Below are 23,870 nucleotides of genomic sequence, written 5' to 3'. Positions count from 1 at the left end.
GCATTTTCAATTTTGAGACCGCACGAGATTCATCTGCCGGCCAGCTAAAGCGCCGGGATGGCTAGTCCGCACGGGAAATGCTGGGGTGTCAGCAATCCCCCCACAATAGCGTTGGCGACCCCAATCACACTCAGGGCGTGGATTCCGGGTGCCACAATGCCCCCGCCCACCTACCCCGGACCCCACAGGCCAGGACCAGGAACGTCCGGTCCGGATCGTGGGCTGGGTTCCCGGGGGTCCTGGAAGGGCCCGACCCCACCCGGGGAAGGATGCCCAAACCGGAGACGCAGCCGTGCGGGTCCCCGGACCGGCGCGCCGGACACAGGGCAGGCATTCCGGGAGGGGGTGGGGGGAGGGCAGAAAGAGGAGGGGGAGGAGGAGGAACGGGGTCCCCGCCCGCATCTCGCCCCTTTTCTCTCTTACCTTTTCGCACAGCGTCCGCACCTGGTTCTCGTTCAGTTGTTTACACTCGTTCAGCTGCTCGACCCACTGGTCCAGCTCCTTGGTGAACGCCTTGTCGTCCATGGTGGCCTGAGCCCCTCCCCCGCTGCCTCCCGCCCCCCTCCCCGCCCCCGCGCGCCCCAGCCCCGGGCGCCGCTCCCCTCGCCCGGCGCCGCCGCCGCCGCCAGCTCCCAGGGGGAGAGGAAGGAGCCGGGGAGTGCGACCCCGCGCCCCGCCCAAGCCCCGCGGGCGGCTCCGGGCGCACGGCCTCCGGGAGACCCCTGCCCGCCCTGGCCCGTTGGGCCGCGCGCCCCAGGAGTCGGTGAAGGGCGCGGGGAGGTGCGGGGCTTCCGCGCAGCTCCCGCCGGACGATGGGCACCTGCCGCCGCCGCCTCCCGCCCGCCGGCCGCTCCCGGTTCCCTTGCCCCTTGTCTCTCGCTCTTTCTCTCCCCTCCCTCCGGGTGTCCGTCATCGCCCGGGCATTTCCGCCGGGAAAAGGCGAGCAGGCGGCGCCGCCGGGGCCCGAGACGCGGGGAGGGATGCAGCGCCTCCGTGTGGCTCGGCGGAGAAACGGGCCGACGGGCCGAGGGTCGCGCCGCTTTCTCGCTCTTCCACTTTGTATCATCCTTTTTCACTTCGGGTCCGGACCAAGCGCTCCAGGTTCTTCCTTCACATCCTTTTCTCTGGGAATTCTGTCCCCACCTTACTCTCTTGCAGTGCTTTCTCTTTTCTCTCTCTCTCATTTTTTTTTTTTTAGCGCTCTGAGGAGGGAATTGGTAAGCTTGTGTCTCTCCTCGACCACATAGACCCGAGAGTCTAGCACTCTCCTATAGCAGGCATTCCGTATCTATTAACTAAATAAATAAATAAATAAATAAATTCTTTCCGGTCTTAGCTCTGTCATTAGCTAGCTGTGCAGCACTGACATCTCGAATCCTCCCTTTCAGCATCAGAAAGACGAGCCGATTGCTCTGTGGTATCAATGTGTCCCTTCCAACTCCAGCATTCTTCACCGCGTTTATGCAGTGTTTACTGAATTCTGATGATTTGTTCATTCAACGAACATTTAACGAGCAACTGCTAACTGCCAGGTCCCTTGGAGCGCAGGTGCTAACCAAGCATACTTCCTCTATCAGGATGTTGCCTGAACCCAAATGGCAGGCAACGTCCGGTATCAGAAGGCAAGGACTCCCTCTTGGCATTCCCAGCCTCCTAGCCATGTCCTTGGACAATCACCGGATCGCCCCCAGCCTCAGATTCCTCATTTGTTAAAAGGGCGCGGCGAGGCCTATCTTTTAAGTTGTGATGATTAAATTCTACAAGTGCTTATCCAATAGTACAGTATGGGAGCCGTGTTAGTTGCCTAATCCTTCCTAGGCAACAGCTACCGAAAGCTTTAGAAAGGTGGCATTCGAACTGAATTTTTTTTTTTTTTTTTTTTTTTTGCGGTACGCGGGCCTCTCACTGTTGTGGCCTTTCCCGTTGCGGAGCACAGGCTCCGGACGCGCAAGCTCAGCGGCCATGGCTCACAGGCCTAGCCGCTCCGCGGCATGAGGGATCTTCCCGGACCGGGGCACGAACCCGTGTCCCCTGCATCGGCAGGCGGACTCTCAACCACTGCGCCACCAGGGAAGCCCTCGAACTGAATTTTGAACCTTCTCCCCAGGCAAAACCTTGAAGTTGCCTGGAGAAGAGGAAAGAAACTTTTTTTTGGAGAGTGGCAGAGGACAAATGTGTGAAAGACCATGGTCAGTTTGGAAAGCTATAAATACTCCTAGCAACAGAAGTAAGTCATATGGTGGGAAACAAGGTTGAAAGAGCTCCTGTTCTCAAGTGACTTGTACATAGCAGCAAACCAACTGAAGGACAGGACATGAAAAGATGGTGAAACAGTACTGAACAGAAGGGGAACCTGCATGATTGCAACAGATTTGCAGTCTCTGAGGCGGTTAGTCTGTAAATGTTGAAAGGAGGCTGCATCTCAGGTAAATCTGGAAAGCTCAGAATGAGAATGAGAGGAAGAATGGTATTTCTGGAGTTCCTACAGAGGATGGACAGAGAACAGAAAGTATACCTTGAGGAGAAATGGGAACTACAAATAGTGTTTAGGGAGGGAGGTCCTTGACATAGAAGCAAATGTGTTTGGGATTAATGTGCAAGAACGCTCTTAGAGCTGGGAGTAGACAGGTGAGTTTGCGAGAACAGGGCTGCTGAAATGTTTAGTCAGGTTATGCTGTAGAGCAAGTAAGAATGCTTTTGAGTGCTTCTTATCTGCTAAGTGTTTCGAATGTATTTAGTACTTCAATAATCCTATGACCCAGGGGCTGTTGTTACCCTCCATTTTACAGATGAGGAAACAGAAACATAGAGGTTTAAAAATGCGTTCACGTCACACAGATAGTAACTGGTGGACTAAGGATTAATGCCCAAGTCTGTCTGACTTCCACTCTTGTCATTTGTGTTACGTGACCTCTGCAGTCTGGACAGGAGTACGGAAAGCTGGAGGTTTCTTGGTGATTATAATATCAGTTTTCAGTATTTTGGTTATGAAGCCATCTTAATTAAAGATAAAAACTATAATTCTTAAAATCTTTCTTTCTTCACTCTTTGCTTCTGTTGTATATGTATATGTGGTGTGTTTTCTGCTGTGGAACATAACCATTATTCTCCAATCCTTGCTAATCGTTTGTCATGCAACACTGCATTTAATCTTAGGTTTGCAGACCAGATCTAAATTTCTTTGTTTTCAAAGAGACAACCAGAAGTGTTTGTATTTTTGTTTTGTTTACCTCTTCCCTTCTGGTCACAGAATTCTTAAATCATTAATTCCAGCAAACAACCCTTTGCCTTAAAATTACATTTTAGATTTTGTTCCTACACAATTGTCTGGGTTATTTTAAAATATGTAAACATTGAGGGACTTCCCTGGTGGCGCAGTGGTTAAGAATCCGCCTGCCAATGCAGGGGACACGGGTTCAAGCCCTGGTCCGGGAAGTTCTCACATGCCGCGGAGCAACTAAGCCCTTACGCCACAACTACTGAGCCTGAGCTCTAGAGCCCGCGAGCCACAACTACTGAGCCCACGTGCCACAACTACTGAAGCCCACGCGCCTAGAGCCCTTGCTCCCCAACAAGGGAAGCCACCGCAATGAGAAGCCCATGCACCACAACGAAGAGTAGCCCCTGCTCGCCACAACTAGAGAAAGCCCGCGCACAGCAACGAAAACCCAACGCAGCCATAAATAAATAAATAAATTTATTTTTTTTTTAAAAAGCCTATTTATCTAAAAAAAAGAAATTGATATATGGAACTCTGCATCAGAAACTCAATCAATAATGATGAGATTTAAAAAGACAGGGTCCATTTGGAAATGCTTTCTTTGAATTTAAAAACTACAAATCACTGTTAATAAAAAGATCATAGTAGGTGTTCTCACTCTACTGCTCAAGAAACATGGTTCTAAAAAATCCTTTTCAAAAGTATCAAAAAATAATTTTTTTTTCCTTTTGGCTGCACTGAGCAGCTTGTGGGATTTTAGTTCCGGACCAGAGATTGAACCTGGGCCCCGGCAGTGAGAGCAAGGAGTCCTAATCACTGGACCACCAGGGAATTACGAGATGGAATTATCTGAAGATAAAGGAATCAGTGCAGATGTGATGTTCAATATTTTGTCCTTTTTTGTGGTTGCCCTCAGGAGGCTTGGTTCAAATTCCCTAGCACAGTGGAGTTCTTTATTTTACACATTTTATACCTGGCTATTTTTTTTTAATTTAGGTATAATTAGCATAGAACATTATATTGTTTCAGGTGTACAGCATGATTTGATACTTGTATATATTGTGGAATGATCACTACAAGTCTGTTACCCAACCAAATTTGGGTGCTCTCACCCACACGCTATAAAGCCAACCAACCGACACCAGGTTGTGGTGAAGGAAGGTGTGTGCAGTGTTTACTGCAGGGCCAAGCAAGGAGTCCAGGCAGCTAGTGCTCAGCACACGTAAACTCTCTGATCGGTTTCAGGGAGGCTTTTTTCTTTTTTTTTTTGCCATACGGGATCTTAGTTCCTGACCAGGGATCGAACCCATGCCCCTTGCAGTGGAAGCACAGAGTCCTAACCACTGGACCACCAGGGAATTCGCCAGGGAGGCATTTTTTAAAGGCCAGGTGAGGGAGGGGAGTTGCAGGGTATGTGATCAGCTCGTGCACAGTACTCTGATTGGTTGATGGTGAGGTAACAGGGTGGTGTCACAAGGGTTAACATTATCAATCAATACTCAGACTCCAGTAGGTTTGGGGCTATGTTCTCATGGTCATCAGGTAGTTAACTTCTTCCATGTGGTGGGGTTTTAGCACCTGTAAAACAACTTGGGAAATGTGCATCAGATACTGCTATCTAGGTACTTCAGAGAGGAGGTAAAGCAGAGGACAAGGGGGAGGGCTCTGTCCCAGGAAGGCCCCATAGGGTTCTGCTTGATTACAAGTCTAGTTAACATCTATCACCACATGAATCTACAAAATTTTTTTCTTGTAACGAGAACTTTTAAGAACTACTCTTAGCAACTTTCAAATACACAGTATAGTGTAAGTAACTATAGTCACTATGCTATATCTCCAGGATTTAATTATTCTATAACTGGAAGTTTGTACCTTTTGACCCACTTCCCCCCTTTTGTTCACCCAATACCTAGCTATTCTCTATTGTGTGTCTGACAATGCCAACACTGCCAGTTCTTAAGTGACTAAAGATGTTTCTCTTGCTTCTGCTGACCTTACTCATAGTGGCTTGAACAGATCTGGTGGAAGTGCCATTTGCCTTCCTTGGGAGGCTTTCCTCTAGAAAGCTTGCTTCTATATCTCTGGTAGCCTTAACCCAGTGCCACTCCAGCAAGAGCTGTGGCTCAGAATGAGAGTGTCAGTTCCCGCACCTCACTGCTGTTTCAAGGTGCAGAGTCCCTACAGCAGCATGTCTATATGAATCCAGCCTCAGTCAGCTCACTCATCTGCCTGCCATCCTGTTCAGTCAGGCTCCCTGCTGGTTCACCTCAGGCCTTGGCTCTTGGCCTCGTGGCCTCAGTTTCCGGCTGTTTTGTCCTTAGCACCCAGTTCTTCTCAAACCTTCACCAGATTCTTTCCACTCTAGCCCCAGGTTTTCTCATTCTGGACTAAATTCACACTAGTTTATTTTTTTGGAAATCTATGGAGACCTATCCTACTTTTGCAAGACCATTGAAGCCTCAGAAAAATGTGTCCTGTCCTGGGTCTGGTTCTTTTAGAGCAGAAGTTCCCTTAGACATTTATAAAACTGGAACTGAAAGACCTGTTTCTTTTTTAATTAATTAATTTTTGGCTGCGTTGGGTCTTCATTGCTGTGCGTGGGCTTTCTCTAGTTGCAGTGAGCGGGGGCTACTCTTCATTGTGGTGCATGGGCTTCTCACCGTAGTGGCTTCTCTTGTTTTGGAGCAGAAGCTCTAGGTGAGCAGGCTTCAGTAGTTGCAGCACACGGGCTCAGTAGTTGCAGCACGTGGGCCCTACCTAGGGCACGCAGGCTTCAGTAGTTGTGGTGCAGGCTTAGTTGCTCCACAGCATGTGGGATCTTCCTGGAACAGGGCTCGAACCCACGTCCCTGCACCACCAGGGACTGCACCACCAGCGAAGCCCTGAAAGAACTGTCTTTGTTTGTTTATTTTTGGTTGCATTGGGTCTTCGTTGCTGCATGCGGGGTTTCTCTAGTTGTGGCGAGCAGGGGCTACTCTTTGTTGCTGTGCACGGGCTTCTCATTGTGGTGGCTTCTCCTGTTGTGGAGCACAGGCTCTAGGCTCACGGGCTCAGTAGTTGTGGCTTGCGGGCTCTAGGTGCACAGGCTCAGTAGTTGTGGCTCGTGGGCTCTAGAGTGCAGGCTCAGCAGTTGTGGCGCATGGGCTTAGTTGCTCCTCAGCATGTGGGATCTTAGTTCCCTGACAAGGGAGCAAACCTGCATCCCCTGCATTGGAAGGCGGATTCTTTACCACTGGACCACCAGGGAAGTCCCTCATATGATTTTTTTTAACAATTAGTCAGATTGAGAATTTTTTCAATTTTTTTTGACGTTTATACTGTGTATGTGAATTGTGTTCACCATTTTACTAGCTTTTTCACACCCTTATTATTTACAGGCTGCTTGATATGTTCCAAATATTTTACAGTGTGTTACATAGATTTTATATTTGTCTGTAAGAGTCTTTCCATACAGAAGTTAAAAAATTTTTTTTTCCTAACAAGAGTATTTATTGTCAGGCAGTATTCTAAGTACTTAGATTATTGCCTCGATTATTCGCTTCACTACAACCCTATGAAGTAGGTGCTATTATTATAGTTTCAATTAATTAACTGAGGATACTGAGGTAGAGAAAATAAGTGACTCGCCCAAGTTCATTCATTTGGAGCTGGGAAATGAAGCCAGGTAGTCAGAGCCGATGGTCTCCAAGTTCTGTAATACTCTGCCACCCATCCTGTCAATAACTTTGCTTAAGGCTGTTTAAAAAGTCTCCTCTGCCCCAAGATTACATGGATATCTTATTATGTATTTTATAGACATACATAAATGACATATAGAATTTACTGTACATTTTATATTAAAATTCCCTTGCAATACAATTTATTTGGGCAACTTTTATGTTGTGGTAAAATATTTACATTTTAACCATTTTTAAGCATATGATTCAACAGCATTAGGAACATTCACAATGTTGAGCAACCCTCACCCCTACTATTTCCAGGACTTCTTCATCATCCCAAACAGCAACTTGGTAGCCATTTAAACAATAATTGCCATTTCAGTAGTTGTGGCTCGCGGGGCCTAGAGCGCAGGCGCAGTAGCTGTGGCTCGCGGGCTCTAGAGCGCAGGCACAGTAGCTGTGGCTCACGGGCTCTAGAGCGCAGGCGCAGTAGCTGTGGCTCGCGGGCTCTAGAGCGCAGGCACAGTAGCTGTGGCTCACGGGCTCTAGAGCGCAGGCGCAGTAGCTGTGGCACACGGGCTTAGTTGCTTCGCGGCATGTGGGATCTTCCCGGACCAGGGAATGAACCTGTGTTCCCTGCACTGGCAGGCGGATTCTTAACCACCGTGCCACCAGGGAAGTCCCTGCTTATCGGTATTGTCACCAGTCTTCTTTTCTACAGGGCAATTGGTAAATCTTTGTCCAATGTTAGAGTATAAGATTTAAATTCCACTTATATCTTTTATAAGCAACAGTGGTAATAATAAAGAATATATCTGGTCTTAGACCCTGGTTTCTGGCACAGAGCTTCCAAAACCCTTGGAATTTCAGAGTGAGAGGAGTATCTTTGTTACACTGATGAGGTAGGTGACTCGGGATCGGGGCTGGTCACCAGAAAGACCAACCCTGTGACTGGTCAGCCAACTTTGGGCCAGCCTGACGTCAGGGGAGGGGATAGGGCTGGAGATGGAACTCATCCATGTCATCAAGGATTTAATTACACATGCTTCTAACGAAACTCCAGTAAAAACTCTGGTCACCCCAGCTCTGTGGAGCTTCCAAGTTGGTGAACACATTGACGTGGTGGTGGGGTGAGATGCCTGGATCCCACAGGAGAGGGCGTAGAACCTCTGCATATTCCTCCACTCCTAAAGAATATTTCTCAGTTTGGTTGCTCCTGACCTGTATCTTTTATAGTAAAACTGTAATTCTAAGTATAATGTCTCAGTGAATCCTGTGAGTTGTTCAAGCAAATTACTGAACCTGCAAGGGTTGTGGGAACCCCCAAATTTATAGCCTAGTTAGGGTACACCTGAGGCTTGTGGCTGGAGCCTCAAGTGGGGACAGTCTTGTGTAGGCCTTTGCACTTCTCTTGTGGGCTCTGTGCTAACTCCATGTAGTGTCAGAATTTAACTGAATTACAAGCACTCAGTGTAGAACAGTGCAACACACTAAGTTTTAAAATGTCTTTTGTAATTTAAAAAACTATTAAACAGTTTTTAACACATCCTTTGACAGCTGAACTTATGACATTTACAGTCTTGGTTACAACTATATTTAACTTATTGTCATCTTAACACTTTAAAAGATAAATTTTAAGTTGCCATAGTTACATGACAATTTTTTAAATGCATGGATATAATTTATATTCTTTCATAGTTTGCTATGGAAATTAACTCTCCACTTTCTTTTGAGCCTCAGATGCACGAGTATAATTAATCCTTTCATTTTATGGCACATTGTGAACATGTCTGTGCAAAAACTCGTTTTCCCCTCTCATCCCTGATACACAGTTTCATTTCTCTTCCTTGAAACGTATCCTCTAATGTTTTTGGTATATATACTTAAATTATCCATGTAAAATACATAGTATTATGTACTTAATATTCATATATATTCTTATAGTTCTGTACATTTCATTGTTTCTAACTTCTTTCACTAAATGGTGATTATTACTGTATTTAGTATTTGTATAAATAACAGGCTATCATGTTTGAATCTAAAATGCTTAAAATATAGCGTTCTGTTCACCAAACAATATGGTTTTAAAAAACATTAGCTTTGATTATAGTAGCATCTTCTTGTCTATCATAATCACTGTCTTACTTGCTTTGCTTCTTTCTCCACAATTTTCTTTAACGTGTTCTCATCTGGTATGGGACTCATAACACACCATGCAAACCAAGGGCTACACATGAAACTTTAAATGTGGTGAAAAAGCCTTTCGGACAACCATACAGTAGTTGAGAAAGGTTCACATTGAGTATTAACTGTGATATCAAGACACCTATCCTGTTTTTGACACTCGGAGAACTTTTAAAAATGTGAGGATTTCCCTGGCGCTCCAGTGGTTAAGACTCTGCACTTCCACTGCAGGGGACGCAAGGTTCAATCCCTGGTCAGAGAACTAAGATCCCGCATGCTGTGTGGCCAAAAAAAAAAAAAAAGTATGTGATCCTAATGTAATATTCTATGTATTTCGACGAAGACTTTTCCTATACATCACGTTGTTAAAATGTTACATCAAGCTTGGGGGACACAGGGCTTCCCTGGTGGCGCAGTGGTTGAGAGTCCGCCTGCCAATGCAGGGGACACGGATTCGTGCCCCCGTCCGGGAGGATCCCACGTGCCGCAGAGCGGCTGGGCCCGTGAGCCATGGCCGCTGAGCCTGCGTGTCCGGAGCCTGTGCTCCACAACGGGAGGGGCCACAGCAGTGAGAGGCCCGCGTACCGCAAAAAAAAAACAAAAAAAAAACAAAAACAAAAAAAAGCTTGGGGGACATAAATATTTTTTCCAATATTAAACTGGCTGAAAACATATCAAGGAATATATCAAAGCAGGGTCTTGAAAAGATATTTGTGCACCAATATTCACAACAGCATTATTCACAATAGCCAAAAGGAGGAAGCAACTCAAATGTCCATCAGGAATGAATGAATAAAAATGTGGTCTCTACATCCCATGGGAGGGGGGTGTGCTGTATGTCCCTCTCACTTCCCCATGATACCTACACCCACAAATGCCGTATCAGTAGAATGCTTTATGTTATATTCTCGTATGTGTTTCCTCCATCTAAAGACCTTATTCTCACCTTTCCAGCATGTATAACTCAGATTTTCAAGACTCACCTTAGGGTTGTCTTACTCATAAAAAGCGTTCCTAAATCCAGTCGGATTCATTATATGATTAATTATACGGTAATCCTCTTAAGACCTGTACACCAAGCACTAGCATCTATCACACCTCACTTTATTTTCACGGTTGGTTTCTTGCATGCCTCTCTCACTCTACACAGACCTTCCAAGCGAGAAATGTCTCACTGATTTTTCAATTCCAAACGTCCAATCATACAGCTAAGCCCAGCAACAACAGAATGTGCTCCATAAAAACTGGTTGTTCGTAACTTGGTACTGTATCTACATTGAATGGAATGGATTTTCACTTTTGACTTTATGAAAGTAAACAAACTATTGTCATTCTCACCCTCAAATCTTTCTTTGGATTTTTTTGACTCTGATTTGTATCCAAAAGAAACACTCATGATGAAATGTCATTCATTAACAGATTATTTTTACTTTCTTATTTGATGGATACCAGTAGACGGTTATAGGAAAAATTTTTTCATTATTGCAGGTTCCTGGGTCAAGAACCCAGAAAGCAGGGTAAGAAAATTAGTTTTTAGTCTGACCTAATATTTTACCCTGAAAAATTGGTGGAAGACCACAAAAGTAACCTAGCTGACTCAGCAGGTTCTATGCGTGCATTTTTCAATAGATGGCATATCTGAAACATTTTTTTTACGGTTGACCTGTAAGAAAGGCTAAGAGGGTGGGTGTATCTCTAGAAACTGTCACAGAAATTAATGGTCTTGAGATAGTTTTGAAAATAAGGAAGGAGGAATGGAAGGTAGAGAGCCTGCCTTTCACCAAAGGTTACTGGAGGATAAGCTTCAGGATACCATTTGAAGAAAGTGGGAGCACAGTCATTTTTGAGAAAATTGTCCTTTTCATTAATATTCAGATGCAGTTGTAAAACACCCTGGTTGAGAATCAGTGGATTAGGAGTCATTAGTTACTTGATTTAGCATAACTCCCAATAGAAAAAATACATTCACTTCTCAATATAACTAAAATAATCTTAGCCAAGGGACTAGAATTATTTGTATGCACAAAGAGAAATTGTTTCTTAACCAAATGTGAAAAATCTCAAATTACTGTATTGCTCTTTGCACATTCTATATTCAAAATTTAAAAGAAGGGATTATGTATCAGGTTCACAAGTTGATGGCTGGAATTTAAAAAGCAAATAACATGTCAAAGGAGAGAGATTAAGACAAATCTTATATTCTTTTCAAACCAACAATACTGGAAATATTAACTGATGTTCATGACTTGAGGTGCAAAATATCTTGAAGGGCCTTCTGAATGAATGCATTCATAAAATAAGGAATTAACATTTTCCTTTATGGGGTTGATACACACACAGCAGAATAGCATACCTTTAGCACAAATCAAATGATATGTTCAGTAATTGCTGAGTGAATACAATCTTTAATTAACCATGTTCAATTAACTAGACCAGATTTCTCAAAACATAGATTCTCACATTTAAAAAAAAGAAATGAAGGAATCCCCTGGTGGTCCAGTGGTTAGGACTCTGCGCTCTCACTGCCAAGGGCCTGGGTTTGATCCCTAGTCGGGCAACGAAAATCCCATTAGCTGCATGGTGTGACCAAAAAAAAAAAAAAAAATCTGTCATAGCTCTAAATTATTCTTACCTAACAAAGGAAAATAGACTTTAAAAATGAAAGGAATTACAAATCCTAAGATAAATGGAGTTTCCTGTGACAACAAATTAGAATGCAGTGTATTTTGAGATTTAAGGGTTCCACAGGATATTTCAAAGGAGACTTCTTACAAATACCAGAGGGATTCTTTTAACGGTTAAAAGATTTAGAAACAAGATGGTAACAGTAAAAACAGACAGCAGATCTTTCACCCCAAGAAATGAGTAAAATTTATATCCTCACAAAACGTTCCTCTCTTAATCTCTCTCTAATGAGTTCTTTTAAATCTTATTCCCACATGGCATTACTAATCAATGACCACTTAACTTCTCAGTTTCTCTTCATTAGCACTGCTAACTAAGAATTTGCAGTTACTTGGGGCTTCCCTGGTGGCGCAGTGGTTAAGAATCCGCCTGCCAATGCAGGGAACATGGGTTTGAGCCCTGGTCCGGGAGGATCTCACATTCTGTGGAGCAACTAAGCCCGCAAGCCACAACTACTCAGCCTGTGAGCCTACAGCCTGTGCTCCGGAACAAGAGAAGCAACCGCAATGAGAAGCCCGCGCTGCAACAAAGAGTGGCCCTCACTGGCTGCAAATAGAGAAAGCCTGTGCGCAGCAATGAAGACCCAACGCAGCCAAAAAAAAAAAGAATTTGCAGTCACTGCCCCTAGAATTGTATCCATCAGATCTAGTTTAAAGAATGCTGTCTTCTAAGAATAACTTAATTTTCTTCCTCCACAATCCTTTTTTTCAAACTGCACAGATAATTGGGAGTTTATCATGGTACTCAAGCAATGTCAACATTGTATGAATTGAAATCAAACTATGCCTGTAAAAAATTTTAATAGCTTTAAAATACCACATATACCTGAATGTAAGTTAATTTTTCTCCTAAAATTACTCCCATTAAAAAGAATATGGAGCCTTACTCTATTTTGAAGACTTAAGCCCATTACTTTAAGGAAGGTCTTTGGGGAGGAAATTAGCTCGAAATGACTTCAACCAAAAGTAATTTTAGATACGTTCACAGGTTTAAAAAGCATACATCTCGAAGAATTTAGAAGTGAGGATGATATGCTTTGGAAAACTCTGTCATAGGGCTCCAAAAAGCTCTGATGATGTCAAAGATGCATGAGAGGACACCGAATGAAACTGTTCTATGTGTTAAAAAAAAAAGAATTTAAAGTATTTTTATATAACATACAATTGAAATTTAAACATTTCATTTATCTAACAGTTTATATATTTCAGCTTACCAAAAAACTTGTTTTGAGGAATCTTCTCATTGGGGAAATGGAAGTACAGCCTTACATTTGGCTAGATTCAGAACCCAAATTTTAGAGGCACTTTTACATTATGCATATTAACAGAAGGCAGACTGATGTAACTAAAATATATGAATATGAAAGTTAGTTTGATTACCTTATCAAAGAGGCTCCCCTGAACATCTCAGCTTACGGATCATCCAGTAATTCTCTATTACTTCGTTTTGTTTTGTGTATGTCACTTCTCACGATGTGAAATAAACTACTGTACTTACATATTTATTCCTTGTCTCTCTTGACTGGAATGCGAACGGCATGAGGGCAAGAACTTTGGCTTGTCCTATGAAACTCCGGGGAGGAATGAAGCTTGTCAGAGTCAGGGGAAAGGAAGGAAGGAGATGAAGGTGGAAGCAGCTGGAGTGGATGGAGTGTCCCAGCAGTTTATTTAATCAAATTCAGTTCTTTGTGGACTCTTTTTCTTATAATGAGTATACGTATAAAGAAAAGATTATCCGTATATTTGCTCATTAGTCAAGAAACGCAAAAGGAGAAAAAAGAACCCTGAAACTAGAAGGACTAGAAGGAATTCAGCTTATTCAGATAATTCTTCAAGTTCCAAAACAATATTTACAGACAAGCAGGTATTTTTAAAAATAACGTTCACTCAAATTTCAATTTGTTCTTTTTTTTAATTTTTAGAACCAAGACACATACTTGAGGGGAAAAAACACTCCGTTTTCCCATGTTCCATTTCAAAGTACAGATTTTAAAATGTAACTAAATATTTACAAGGTTTTTTCCCCCATTATCTTTCTTTCAAGAAAATAAAACTCAGGAAATAAAAACATCACAAAGACAGTATCAACAGAATCTGCAAGTTGTTTAAAGCAAGCATCCTTAATTAGAATATTTAACTTTTGGTTTACCTAATAGAAACATTGTTAATACTAAACCCGTAATATCTTTCCATAACCAAACATAAAACAAATGGCTGAGGCAAAGTCATTCTTTGAATAACAGTTGCTATTACTGCTTTAATACCTGTTCAGGAGTTCTGATTTTTACAGAATATTTCCAAATAAAACAACTATCTGGACCAAAAAATATGGTATTTTGATACTGCTTTAATTCTGTAGTATTTTTTCTAATTCCTATTTTGTTCAGTTGCAGTTCTTTGCTTGACTTTCCCCTTTTAAGATCTGTTTGTTAGAGAAGAACCCTAAAGTACTCTGGACTCCATCCTATTTGGTTAATGTGATTAATGAGGCTTATCCTGGGGGATCTTAGTGTTTTTCTAAATTGAAAAATTAGCTACTCTATAATAAATGCAGCTGAATCACACTCTCTTTGGATGCCTGTACTAGATAACATAAAAAGTTTGCTAACACAAAAAGGCTGCAAAAACACTGAAGCTTTGCTACCTAGCTGTCTAGATTTAGCCAATGTAAATCTCTTATCACATTTTAGGGCCCACTAGCACTTGAGAGTCTATCCAGTTGTGAGGGATCTTTCTGACTTGGATCTTACAGAAACCAGGAATGGTTGCTGGTGGGCAGAGAGGTTGCTGAAGACCACGGTTACACACTATAGCCCTGTTGTTTAATGATGATTATTACTGACACTTTTTACTTTTTTCTTTTTGTTTTTTTAAATTAATTTATTTATTTTTGCCGTGTTGGGTCTTCATTTCTGTGCAAGGGCTTTCTCTAGTTGCGGCAAGCAGAGGCCACTCTTCATCGTGGTGCACGGGCCTCTCACTATCGCGGCCTCTCTTGTTGTGGAGCACAGGCTCCAGACGTGCAGGCTCAGTAGTTGTGGCTCATGGGCCTAGCTGCTCCGCGGCATGTGGGATCCTCCCAGACCAGGGCTCGAACCCGTGTCCCCTGCATTAGCAGGCAGATTCTCAACCGCTGCGCCACCGGGGAAGCCTCAAACACTTTTTACTTTCGTGGAATGTTGAAAAGGAAAAAAAAATCTATGATCACAGCATTAAAAAACTTGTATTTGTGCTGCATTATTTAAATTACTGAAATACAACTAAACTAATGGCATAAGCTAAAGACATAATTCCCTATTATCTGCTATAAAATCACTAAAAGAAGCTTTTAAATTGTAAAATACAAATACAAAAGAAATAATCTTGTGGAAAGGGCCCTTATGGAAAAAGGTGTTAAAAGTGCTTTAATTTCAATATAATGATCTAAAATTGCTTCAAACATAAATATTTTAAAAAAATCTCTACTCAAGGACAAACACTGGAAATACGTAAACCTAGTTCCCTATTAAAATATATTTTGCAAGTAAAAATTAGAAAATATTGGGCTTCCCTGGTGGCACAGTGGTTGAGAGTCAGTCTGCCGATGCAGGGGACACGGGTTCGTGCCCCAGTCCGGGAAGATCCCACATGCCGCGGATCAGCTGGGCCCATGAGCCATGGCCGCTGGCCCTGCATGTCTAGAGCCTGTGCTCCGCAACGGGAGGGGCCCCAACAGTGAGAGGCCCGTGTACAGCAAAAAAAAAAAAAAAAAAGAAAATATTGAAGTTAAAGGAATTTGTCACATTAGACACAGAATGGTAAATTACATAAAGTGTCAGGAATTATAAAATTATTGGTTTAATGATTAGTCTAAGTAAAAAAAAATCCTACTTTAATCTAAGTCAAATGGCACGACACTATCATAAACAGTGCATCAAAAAATATGAGACAAAAATCTTGTTTTGAAGATTTTACTACTATTGCTTACCCTTAATCATACTAAATGTTACATTTACTCTCCTTATTCCATTAGAATAATCCCAAATAAAATCTTATATAACTGTAATAGCTGTGATAGCAACTTTTCAAAAAAAATAAATTTCACAATATTGTTAATGTTTCTGAAGGCTAGGTAGGTACTGAAAAACAGCCTAGTACAGAGTCGCTACAATAACTGCATGGAAATTATTTTGGTATTTTAGATGCCAGAAATTGACTTCCTATTGCATTATATAACACACTTTTGCATCTAAACATTTTATCAAGGGCTATAAGGTTCATAATTTACCACATTTACATTTATTTTTAAATGTTAAAATAAAAAAATATGTAAGTAAAAAGTACTTGGAAAAACTTGTTAAACCTCTTTTATTTCAGTAGACAAAAGAACTATCTTCAATGTCCTGGCTGAAAGGGTTCTTGATACCGTGAAACTGGAAGAAAAAAAAAAGCACAAAGATTTGAGATGAATTAATGAAGCAGACGGATGGTACATAATACGATAGTGGAAAGAACCCAGTTAAGTTAGAGCCAAAGAGATCAGAGTTCAAACTGCACATCTGGTCTTTACTAGCCATGGGATCCCAAGAAACTTAACAGTATTGCATTATTTAAGGCTCTCCAAAGAGTAGTTTCCTCATCTGTAAAAGAGCAATAACATCCCTGCATCTCTCTCACGTATCTTGTGAGAATTGAACAGAATAAAGGATGTAATGTGGCCCGCACACAGGGCTCTCTCAGCCCTTCCTTTATTTCCATTATGGTGCTGAATACAAGTGTCATGAGCACAACAGTTGGAAGTGGGTCATAGGGATTTTCACATCTTCAGAAGGATGTAGTTCGTTGTAATACAACCAAAGAAATAACAATTAAAATTTTTGAGAATCAAAGCTGGATTTGATTCCAGATAGCTTTCTTAGCATCACAAACAGCTTAATTATTAAGAACACAAGAAAGCTCAAACCATGAGACCTTTATGAAACAATTTCATTCAAGATTTCCTATTTCAAAAATTAAAATGTCTTTAATTTGTAGGTTTGCCGCATCTACTATGCTTGGTGCGCTTATCATTACAGCAGCTACAGCAATATGTTAATCAAAAAGGAAAAAGCAGTCATATACCTTGCCCCTGCTTTCTCACCGCCTTTACAGTTTTTCTTCAGGCTATGATTTAGCTGAAAAATTTCCAGTCCTGTTTAAACTCATTTAGTGGGGCAGGGAGTAAAGGAAAGGATACATAGATAATTACACCACCACAAAATACTCATATGTGAGAAATGCATACAAAAATGCTGTGGAAGTAGAAGAGGCATTCTCACATGAGAGAACAGTAAGAAGTTCAATGTGGCTTGAATACAGAGTGGAAGTGGTGGGAAATGCGGCTGTCTATGCAGGGCTGTCAAGGGCCCTGTGTTCCAAGCTAAAGTATTTGAATTTTATCCCATAGGTTATAGGGCACCAGTGGCAACTCCAATGTAGAGACGCTGCTGTCAAAAGGTTTCTTAATTAGAAATAGAACTATTACTAACAGCCTGCTTCTTGTCCAATTCAGACTAAGGAATTAATTAATTCAATTAATTTTTTCTACTTATTAGTTTGTAAGATAACCCAGGACTGAGAAAGAACTTTTTAAAAAATACAATTCAGCACATTTATTGAACTCTCTAAATATTTTAATGAATACAAAACCTTGTTGGTTTTAATAGGTTTTCTTCCTTCTTTTATATTGCAGTTAATACCAAGTTGAGGCAAAAAGCCAAATCAAAGCTTTAAAAATATTTTTTGGCTGAATTTCCATGTGGTATTTTTCACCTTATATATATACAGACACACACAACCTACAAAACTGATTTTCCTTGAGAAACAACTTTTCAATTTAAAGAAATTCTTTGCATTTCTCTGTTTAAGACATTAAGAGATGATTAACTTTATACACAGTACATTTTACCTCTGTTGGTAGAATATTTGGGTGCTAATGTAGTTTTTGCAGAATTATTAATAATTGTTTTAAAATTTTGCTTTAACTATGGTAAATATACATGTCAATTTAATTAAAAATTATATTCTAATCATGATATTCCATAAACAGAATTGTGTTTCAGAGAAAATATTTCAAGTCCCCGTGGCAAACTACCAAGTTGTTCTACTAACACATCTCAATTAACTCCATTCACTTATGCCACGGTACTATATTAGAATACTGTTATTAGATACTATATTATCTGATTGAAGTTCCTTTTTCCACCTATTTACTCTATTTTTTTCCTTCATTTATCAAAAAATGTATGTTCACAATAGGAAATCTAGAAAATAATGAACACTCTCCACAAACTCCAAATTTTATCCCTCACAGGGAGACAAGTTAAAATGTTAGTGTACTTTATTTCCGTGTATCTATGCATTTCTTTATTTATGTAAGTAAATTTATACAATATAGTTTTTAAAATTGTCATTAAAAACTTTTATAAACCCTTTGCATATTTCAATAACTATAATTTACTTAACTATTATTCCTTGAAGTTGCGTTTTATTGAAGGACATATATTTTAGTGATATCATATTTAGTGATATTACCAATTCTTTCTTTCTCCGTCTTTGACAACTAGTTTTCCACTGACAATGTAATTCAGCTCTGCCTGATTTTAAACAATTCTACACGTCTACACAGAAAAATGTGCCATCTGTCACCACCTGTTGTAAATTCCACTTACATAAATGTACAAAGATAAAAGTGAAAACTCTACAAAGCAAGTACTAAACTTGTGAAACTCACCGTCAAGTCCAAGGAACTTCTGGAAGCACCTTCAAATCAGGAGAGCAAGGGTATTCAGTGACCGGTTGATAGTAAACATACTGTGAAAAAATTGGCTGCTGAAAATTGTAAACAGGCATTTGAGTTTGAAAATGTCCACTCACTGGCACAAAGTCATTTGCTTGTCGTTCCCCAGCAAAGTAACCAAAATATGGAGAGTACAAAAGATTAGAATGCGTATTTTGAACTTGTAACTGCAGTCAACATCCCAAAAGGAGGTGGCTGTACTTCATAGGATGTTATTCCCTGGTATGTCGGGGTAATGGAACTGCCATTGCTGCTGCTGTAACGATAAACACACGAAGCAGAGTGAGGATATGAAGTTCCAAATGACTGCTCAGAAGAATTATATACTGGGGTACATGCAGACTGTGGAATTTCATTCCAATATGTGGCAGCATTCTGAGTTAAAACTTTTGAATTCTATTGTTCAGAAAAAGAGTATTCTACTGTTTGATTCACATTAAGGGTCATGTTCTCAGATGCTTCAACAGGTGTAGTACTGGAATTCAATGTATCCTTCCTATGTTTTTCTTCTGACTCAGTTTTTGCAGGTTGTGTTTTATTTGTAGAACAGGAATTTTGTTCTGGACATGTATGGGTTCTGGAGAACTGGTGCATTTAGAATTTTTAATGGATGAATTTAATATTTCATTATCTTGAGGTTCAAAGTCAGTGTCATGCATTTCTAAATTGGCATTGATATCCCTCACAAATTAGAAAACAGGCTTTGAGAGCACTGATGCATCAGGCAGAAGAGAAGCATCAGTTTCTGGTTTTATGTCTGAGAGACAAGATTTCTCTGCAGGATCTGAGGAATTCTTAAGAAATTTCTGAGAAGTTATCTCCTGGTCTTTTGAAAGTGTACCATCTACACGTTTTTGGTCAGAAATTGCCAAAGGAGAACAATCTTATCACTTTTTGTTTCAGCAACACTAAAATTTACATTTCTTTCCTTCATGTTATTTAAGCTTCCCTGTCTATTTTGCCCTCTAACTTTGACATACAAGTGTCTTTCAGGTTCTTTAAAGGTAAAAGTGAGCCAGGTAGTGATAGCTGAATTTCAACTTTTTTTGGAGAGACATGGTTTCTTTTCAGATTGTCAGATGAACTTGGTCCTATTTCATTTTCACTTTCGGGATGAGATCTCATAGTCCTATTAAGTGTAACACACATACAAACAACTTTAAATATACAGAGTCACAAAATTTCAATATAAATATAGATTTGAAAATTTTATTTAGGAAAAGAATTCTTAAGATTCACATTTTCCTCTTTGTATTGGCAATATACAAGAAACATGTTTCTCCAGTTTTCCTCCCTTGGTTTGAATTTAGATACTTTTCTTGCTGAAGGTGATATATGCCACATTTCAAATATATTTCCAATACATCTGAAAATACCGAGTGCTGCCAATATTGTAATAAATCATGTTATGCTTTGGACACTTCCTGATTTCAATTTTTTTGCAGTAGTTTCTAATTCATATACCTCCAACCTATTGACAAGCTTCTTTACTTGCAAATGGCCATATATAGCTGGTGAAACCACTAGCTGTGACCCCTACCCCCAAAAGACTATCTTGTCACAAAGGATTGAGATATTTTGTCTGTTCAAGGTCGAGAGTAGGAAAAGCAGACTTCAAAAATTTCTTGCCAAGTGAATATCCTTGGCATTCCTATCTAAATTTAGACAGTCTCAATCAGGGTGAAGGAAGCATTCATTATTGAAGGTCTAGAGCCAGACAGTTAATGCAGGTCTCCACAGCAAGTATATTTTTTTGGTGTCTCATCAAATTCTTCAAATTACAAGTGGAAAAGAACATGTTGAAAGAAAGAAGGAACCATTCCTCCACAGTCAAGAGAAATTAACCTTTGGCCTAGAATTTGTGTATGCCACTCACGAAACTAAAAGTCCCTATTTTACTTAACCCAGCCTCCTTAAAAGGCACTTGAATGACAACCTACATCATCATCCAACCCAACAGAATGCTTTGACAGTTTCCAGAAAGGACAATTTTGACTTTATCACATTTCCAATGATGTTTCAGTGATGTCTCAACCTTACAGATTGACAGCTGCCTGTGTGATCTATCCTTTTACCCATTCTCTTAGAGGATGTTCTTCCACGACCATGGCACCTTATATTAGAATTCATTTTCCTGCTAATTGAGGCACAGTTTGATTCTTTGAGCAGCAAATACTACCTGTACTTACAAAACTTAGTTTTGTAAACTAAGTAAAACAAATCATCTTAGTTACAAAACTAAGATGATTACAGAACTGGTTTATGTTATGCCTCTGATAGCCTATTCATCCTTATGCCACTACACAATTATTTAAAGAGTCATCTGTGCCAGGAAAAAGATTCTAGAAATGTAGTAAATTAAAGATCATATTTAATTTTTAAAATAATTAATTTATTTTTGGCTGTGTTGGGTCGTCGTTGCTGTGCACGGGCTTTCTCTAGTTGTGGTGAATGGGGGCTACTCTTCGTTGTGGTACGCGGGCTTCTCACTGTGGTGGCTTCTCTTGTTGCAGAGCATGGGCTCTAGGTGCACGGGATTCAGTAGTTGTGGCGCGCAGGCTTAGTAGTTGTGGCGCGCGGGCTTCGTTGCCCTGCGGCATGTGGGATCTTCCCGGACCAGGGCTGGAACCTGTGTCCCCTGCATTGGCAGGTGGATTCTTAACCACTGTGCCGCCACTAGGGAAGCCCTAAAGATTATACTTAGAGAAGCAAAACCAAATAAGACAGAAATGAGAATGCTTATCTTCTTTTAGTTCATATTATTCATTTTCCTTCATAGGATGGAAAAAAAGATGGTAAAAAATGAAGCTTGTCATAAATTGAAAACCTTACAGAGTTGAATGAAACAAGAGATGGTCAACAAGTCCAGTGGTGCCACTTCACGTCAAAATGAGAAAAACATAAATAATGTAGTGGGTTTTTAATAAAAATAACTAATTCAAAAAGAATTTAAAGAACTAGCCTTTATTCTGAAATCATGTTCTTTCTATATTGTGGTGTTAATACATCCTTTCATGAAACAGTAGTATACTTATAATATGTGAGTGTGTTTGACTAAGCTCCCACTTAGGAATAAAACTTGTCAATTTTTATCTTGTTAGCCAGTCTTGAAATTCGACAGGTCTATAAAATCCACAAGTTTAAAAAAAATCTAATCATTTGCCCCCATTCTATGCCCTTTTTAGTAATAAGCCAGTCGCTAAGCCCCATCAATTCATTAAATAATGTCTGTCAAATACGACTTTTACCTTCTTATTCTGTAAAGCGTCACTCTTTTCTAAGCCCTGGCTGACTTACTACTTTTAACTGTACTTAGAATCTCCTTACCCTTTAAATCACTGTGAAAACGCATTTCACAGGATATTACCTTTCAATCCTTACAGAATGAAATTCAAACTCCTTAGGCCTTACCTAAGACACTGCATAATCTGAACCTTCTTCTCCCTCCTTAGCTAACTCTTCTCCCCTAAGTTACATGTATAACCCAACAGAGGTAATAAATAAAGGTTTTAGTCTTGTTCCTTAATATGTGCTCAATTTTGTTTAGTTTTTCTTCAGACAGGGCTGATGGCAGCTCCTACCTTAGATGCTTGAACGTTGCCTTTTCTCTGTTGATTTTTGTGACATCTTTCATGTTAACCTATGTTTAAAAAATACAGAGAAAACCTACATTGGTGATGGTTTAAAGTACAATATTTATTATTTTAATTATCAGACATTTGCAATTGCTTGTTCTGTCATCATCTAAAATGTACTGTCTGAAACTATATTCATTAATGATCCTCTCCTTCAAAACTCAGTGACTCTGCTGGACTTCCCATATTTCATAAATGTTTGGAGAAACTTTTTAAAAAAGCAATCTGCAACATTCTTTTTACCCACATCTTACAACACGTCTATTTATGACTGCTTCCTATTTTATGCCCTTTTTAATCAACCAGTCACTCAGTGCCACTGTTAAGTAATGTCTGTCAAGTATGGATTTTCCTTTCCTATTCTGTAAAACAGCACCTTTTTCTAAGACCCAGATGACTTCCTACTTCTAACTATGCTCAAAATCTCTACTCTTTAAAATCACTGAAAAAACACTTTACAGGACACTACCCTTCAATACGTACAGAACGAAGTTCAAACTCTTCAGGCCTATATTTAGAACATTCTGTTATCTGAAACGATATGCTTCTCCATCTTTAGCTTACTTCTGTCCACTAAGTTAAAATGTTTGTTCCAGACTTAATTTTAAACTCATTTCTCAAATAATGCCAATCAGCATTGTGTCTTTGGTCACATTATTTTCCATAGCTTGGATACCCTCTTCATTTTTTTACCTTCATCTGATAACATTTTTTCCTTTAAGGCAAAGCTTTGATCTGTGTCCTTCTATGAAATCAATGAATAAATCTCCATTTTTTAAAAATTTTGCTTTTCTTCTCTATACTTACAACACCTTTTTAGTAATACCCTCACTTTACTCTTCATGTGGAGTACACAACTTGTGTTGTTCTTGTGTTTTGGAAGTATGTTTATAAACTGGTTGTTAATTAAGCATTTCCCCACAAACACAGTGCAATAAATGATTTGTTTCCTAGTCTCTAGAACTAGAGTTTAACTAACGAATACAATTAGAGTAAGCTGAGAAAGAACCCTACTTTTCATTTTGCGTATAGGTCTCTCTTTCTTCACTTCTGAGATGAGAAATTCTCAAAAATTTTTGAGTAGTCTCTGAGGGTGGAGTAGGGGCAATTATTAATATGGGCTCTGGAGCTAGACTGCCTTGTTTTACATGTAGGCGCTTCCACTTACTAACTCTGTGACCTTGGGAAAGTTATTTAACCTTTCTATGCCTCAGTTTCTGTACTTTTTAATAAGATAATAACAGTGCCTACATCATAAGCATTCTGTGAAGAATAGAAAAAGTTAATGTTTGTACATTCATTAGAATGCTGCCAAGTATAAATGCTATATAAAATTTGTTAAATAAAATGTACTTATGCAGGACTAACTCCTTCATAATCGTCTATTTTAAAATATCTGTACTATTTCTCTGTGTGGATGATAATGGTCAAGAACACAGACTCCACTGTCAATTTTTAATATCCACAACATTAAGTATAGCCTCATTATATAGAAGCTACTCAATAGATACTTGGTCACTTGCTTAACTCACATTCATAATATGTACTTTTCCTTTAGCCGTTATTAAAATTCACACCCTTCCAAGAAGTGTTTTCTAAATAAAATAATTAATTTGTAAGTTTAAAAGTAGACATTTGCAAGGCTACCTCTCACATATACAAATCATTCAC

At 40.0% G+C, this 23,870-nt stretch overlaps 2 protein-coding genes across 2 annotated transcripts in view; both read right to left on the bottom strand.

The window, feature by feature from the left end:
* Nucleotides 1–552, bottom strand: part of PPP2CB (protein phosphatase 2 catalytic subunit beta) — a 31,655-nt gene extending 31,103 nt beyond the window's left edge. The window contains exon 1 of the mRNA XM_079909407.1: nucleotides 424–552. Within this exon, the coding sequence (XP_079765533.1) occupies nucleotides 424–525 (102 nt within the window). The 5' untranslated portion in view covers nucleotides 526–552. The remainder of the gene's footprint in view (nucleotides 1–423) is intronic.
* A 13,156-nt stretch (nucleotides 553–13,708) lies between these two features.
* Nucleotides 13,709–23,870, bottom strand: part of TEX15 (testis expressed 15, meiosis and synapsis associated) — an 80,381-nt gene continuing 70,219 nt past the window's right edge. The window contains 4 exon segments of the mRNA XM_079909392.1: nucleotides 13,709–16,159; nucleotides 18,499–18,723; nucleotides 18,725–18,820; nucleotides 22,146–22,204. Of these exon segments, the coding sequence (XP_079765518.1) occupies nucleotides 18,501–18,723; nucleotides 18,725–18,820; nucleotides 22,146–22,204 (378 nt within the window). The 3' untranslated portion in view covers nucleotides 13,709–16,159; nucleotides 18,499–18,500.

Source organism: Stenella coeruleoalba (genome assembly GCF_951394435.1).
Source record: "Stenella coeruleoalba genome assembly, chromosome: 21".
Classification (NCBI taxonomy): Eukaryota; Metazoa; Chordata; class Mammalia; order Artiodactyla; family Delphinidae; genus Stenella; species Stenella coeruleoalba.
The sequence above is the reverse complement of the archived record's forward strand: the minus strand, read 5'-3'. Positions and strand labels throughout refer to the sequence as shown.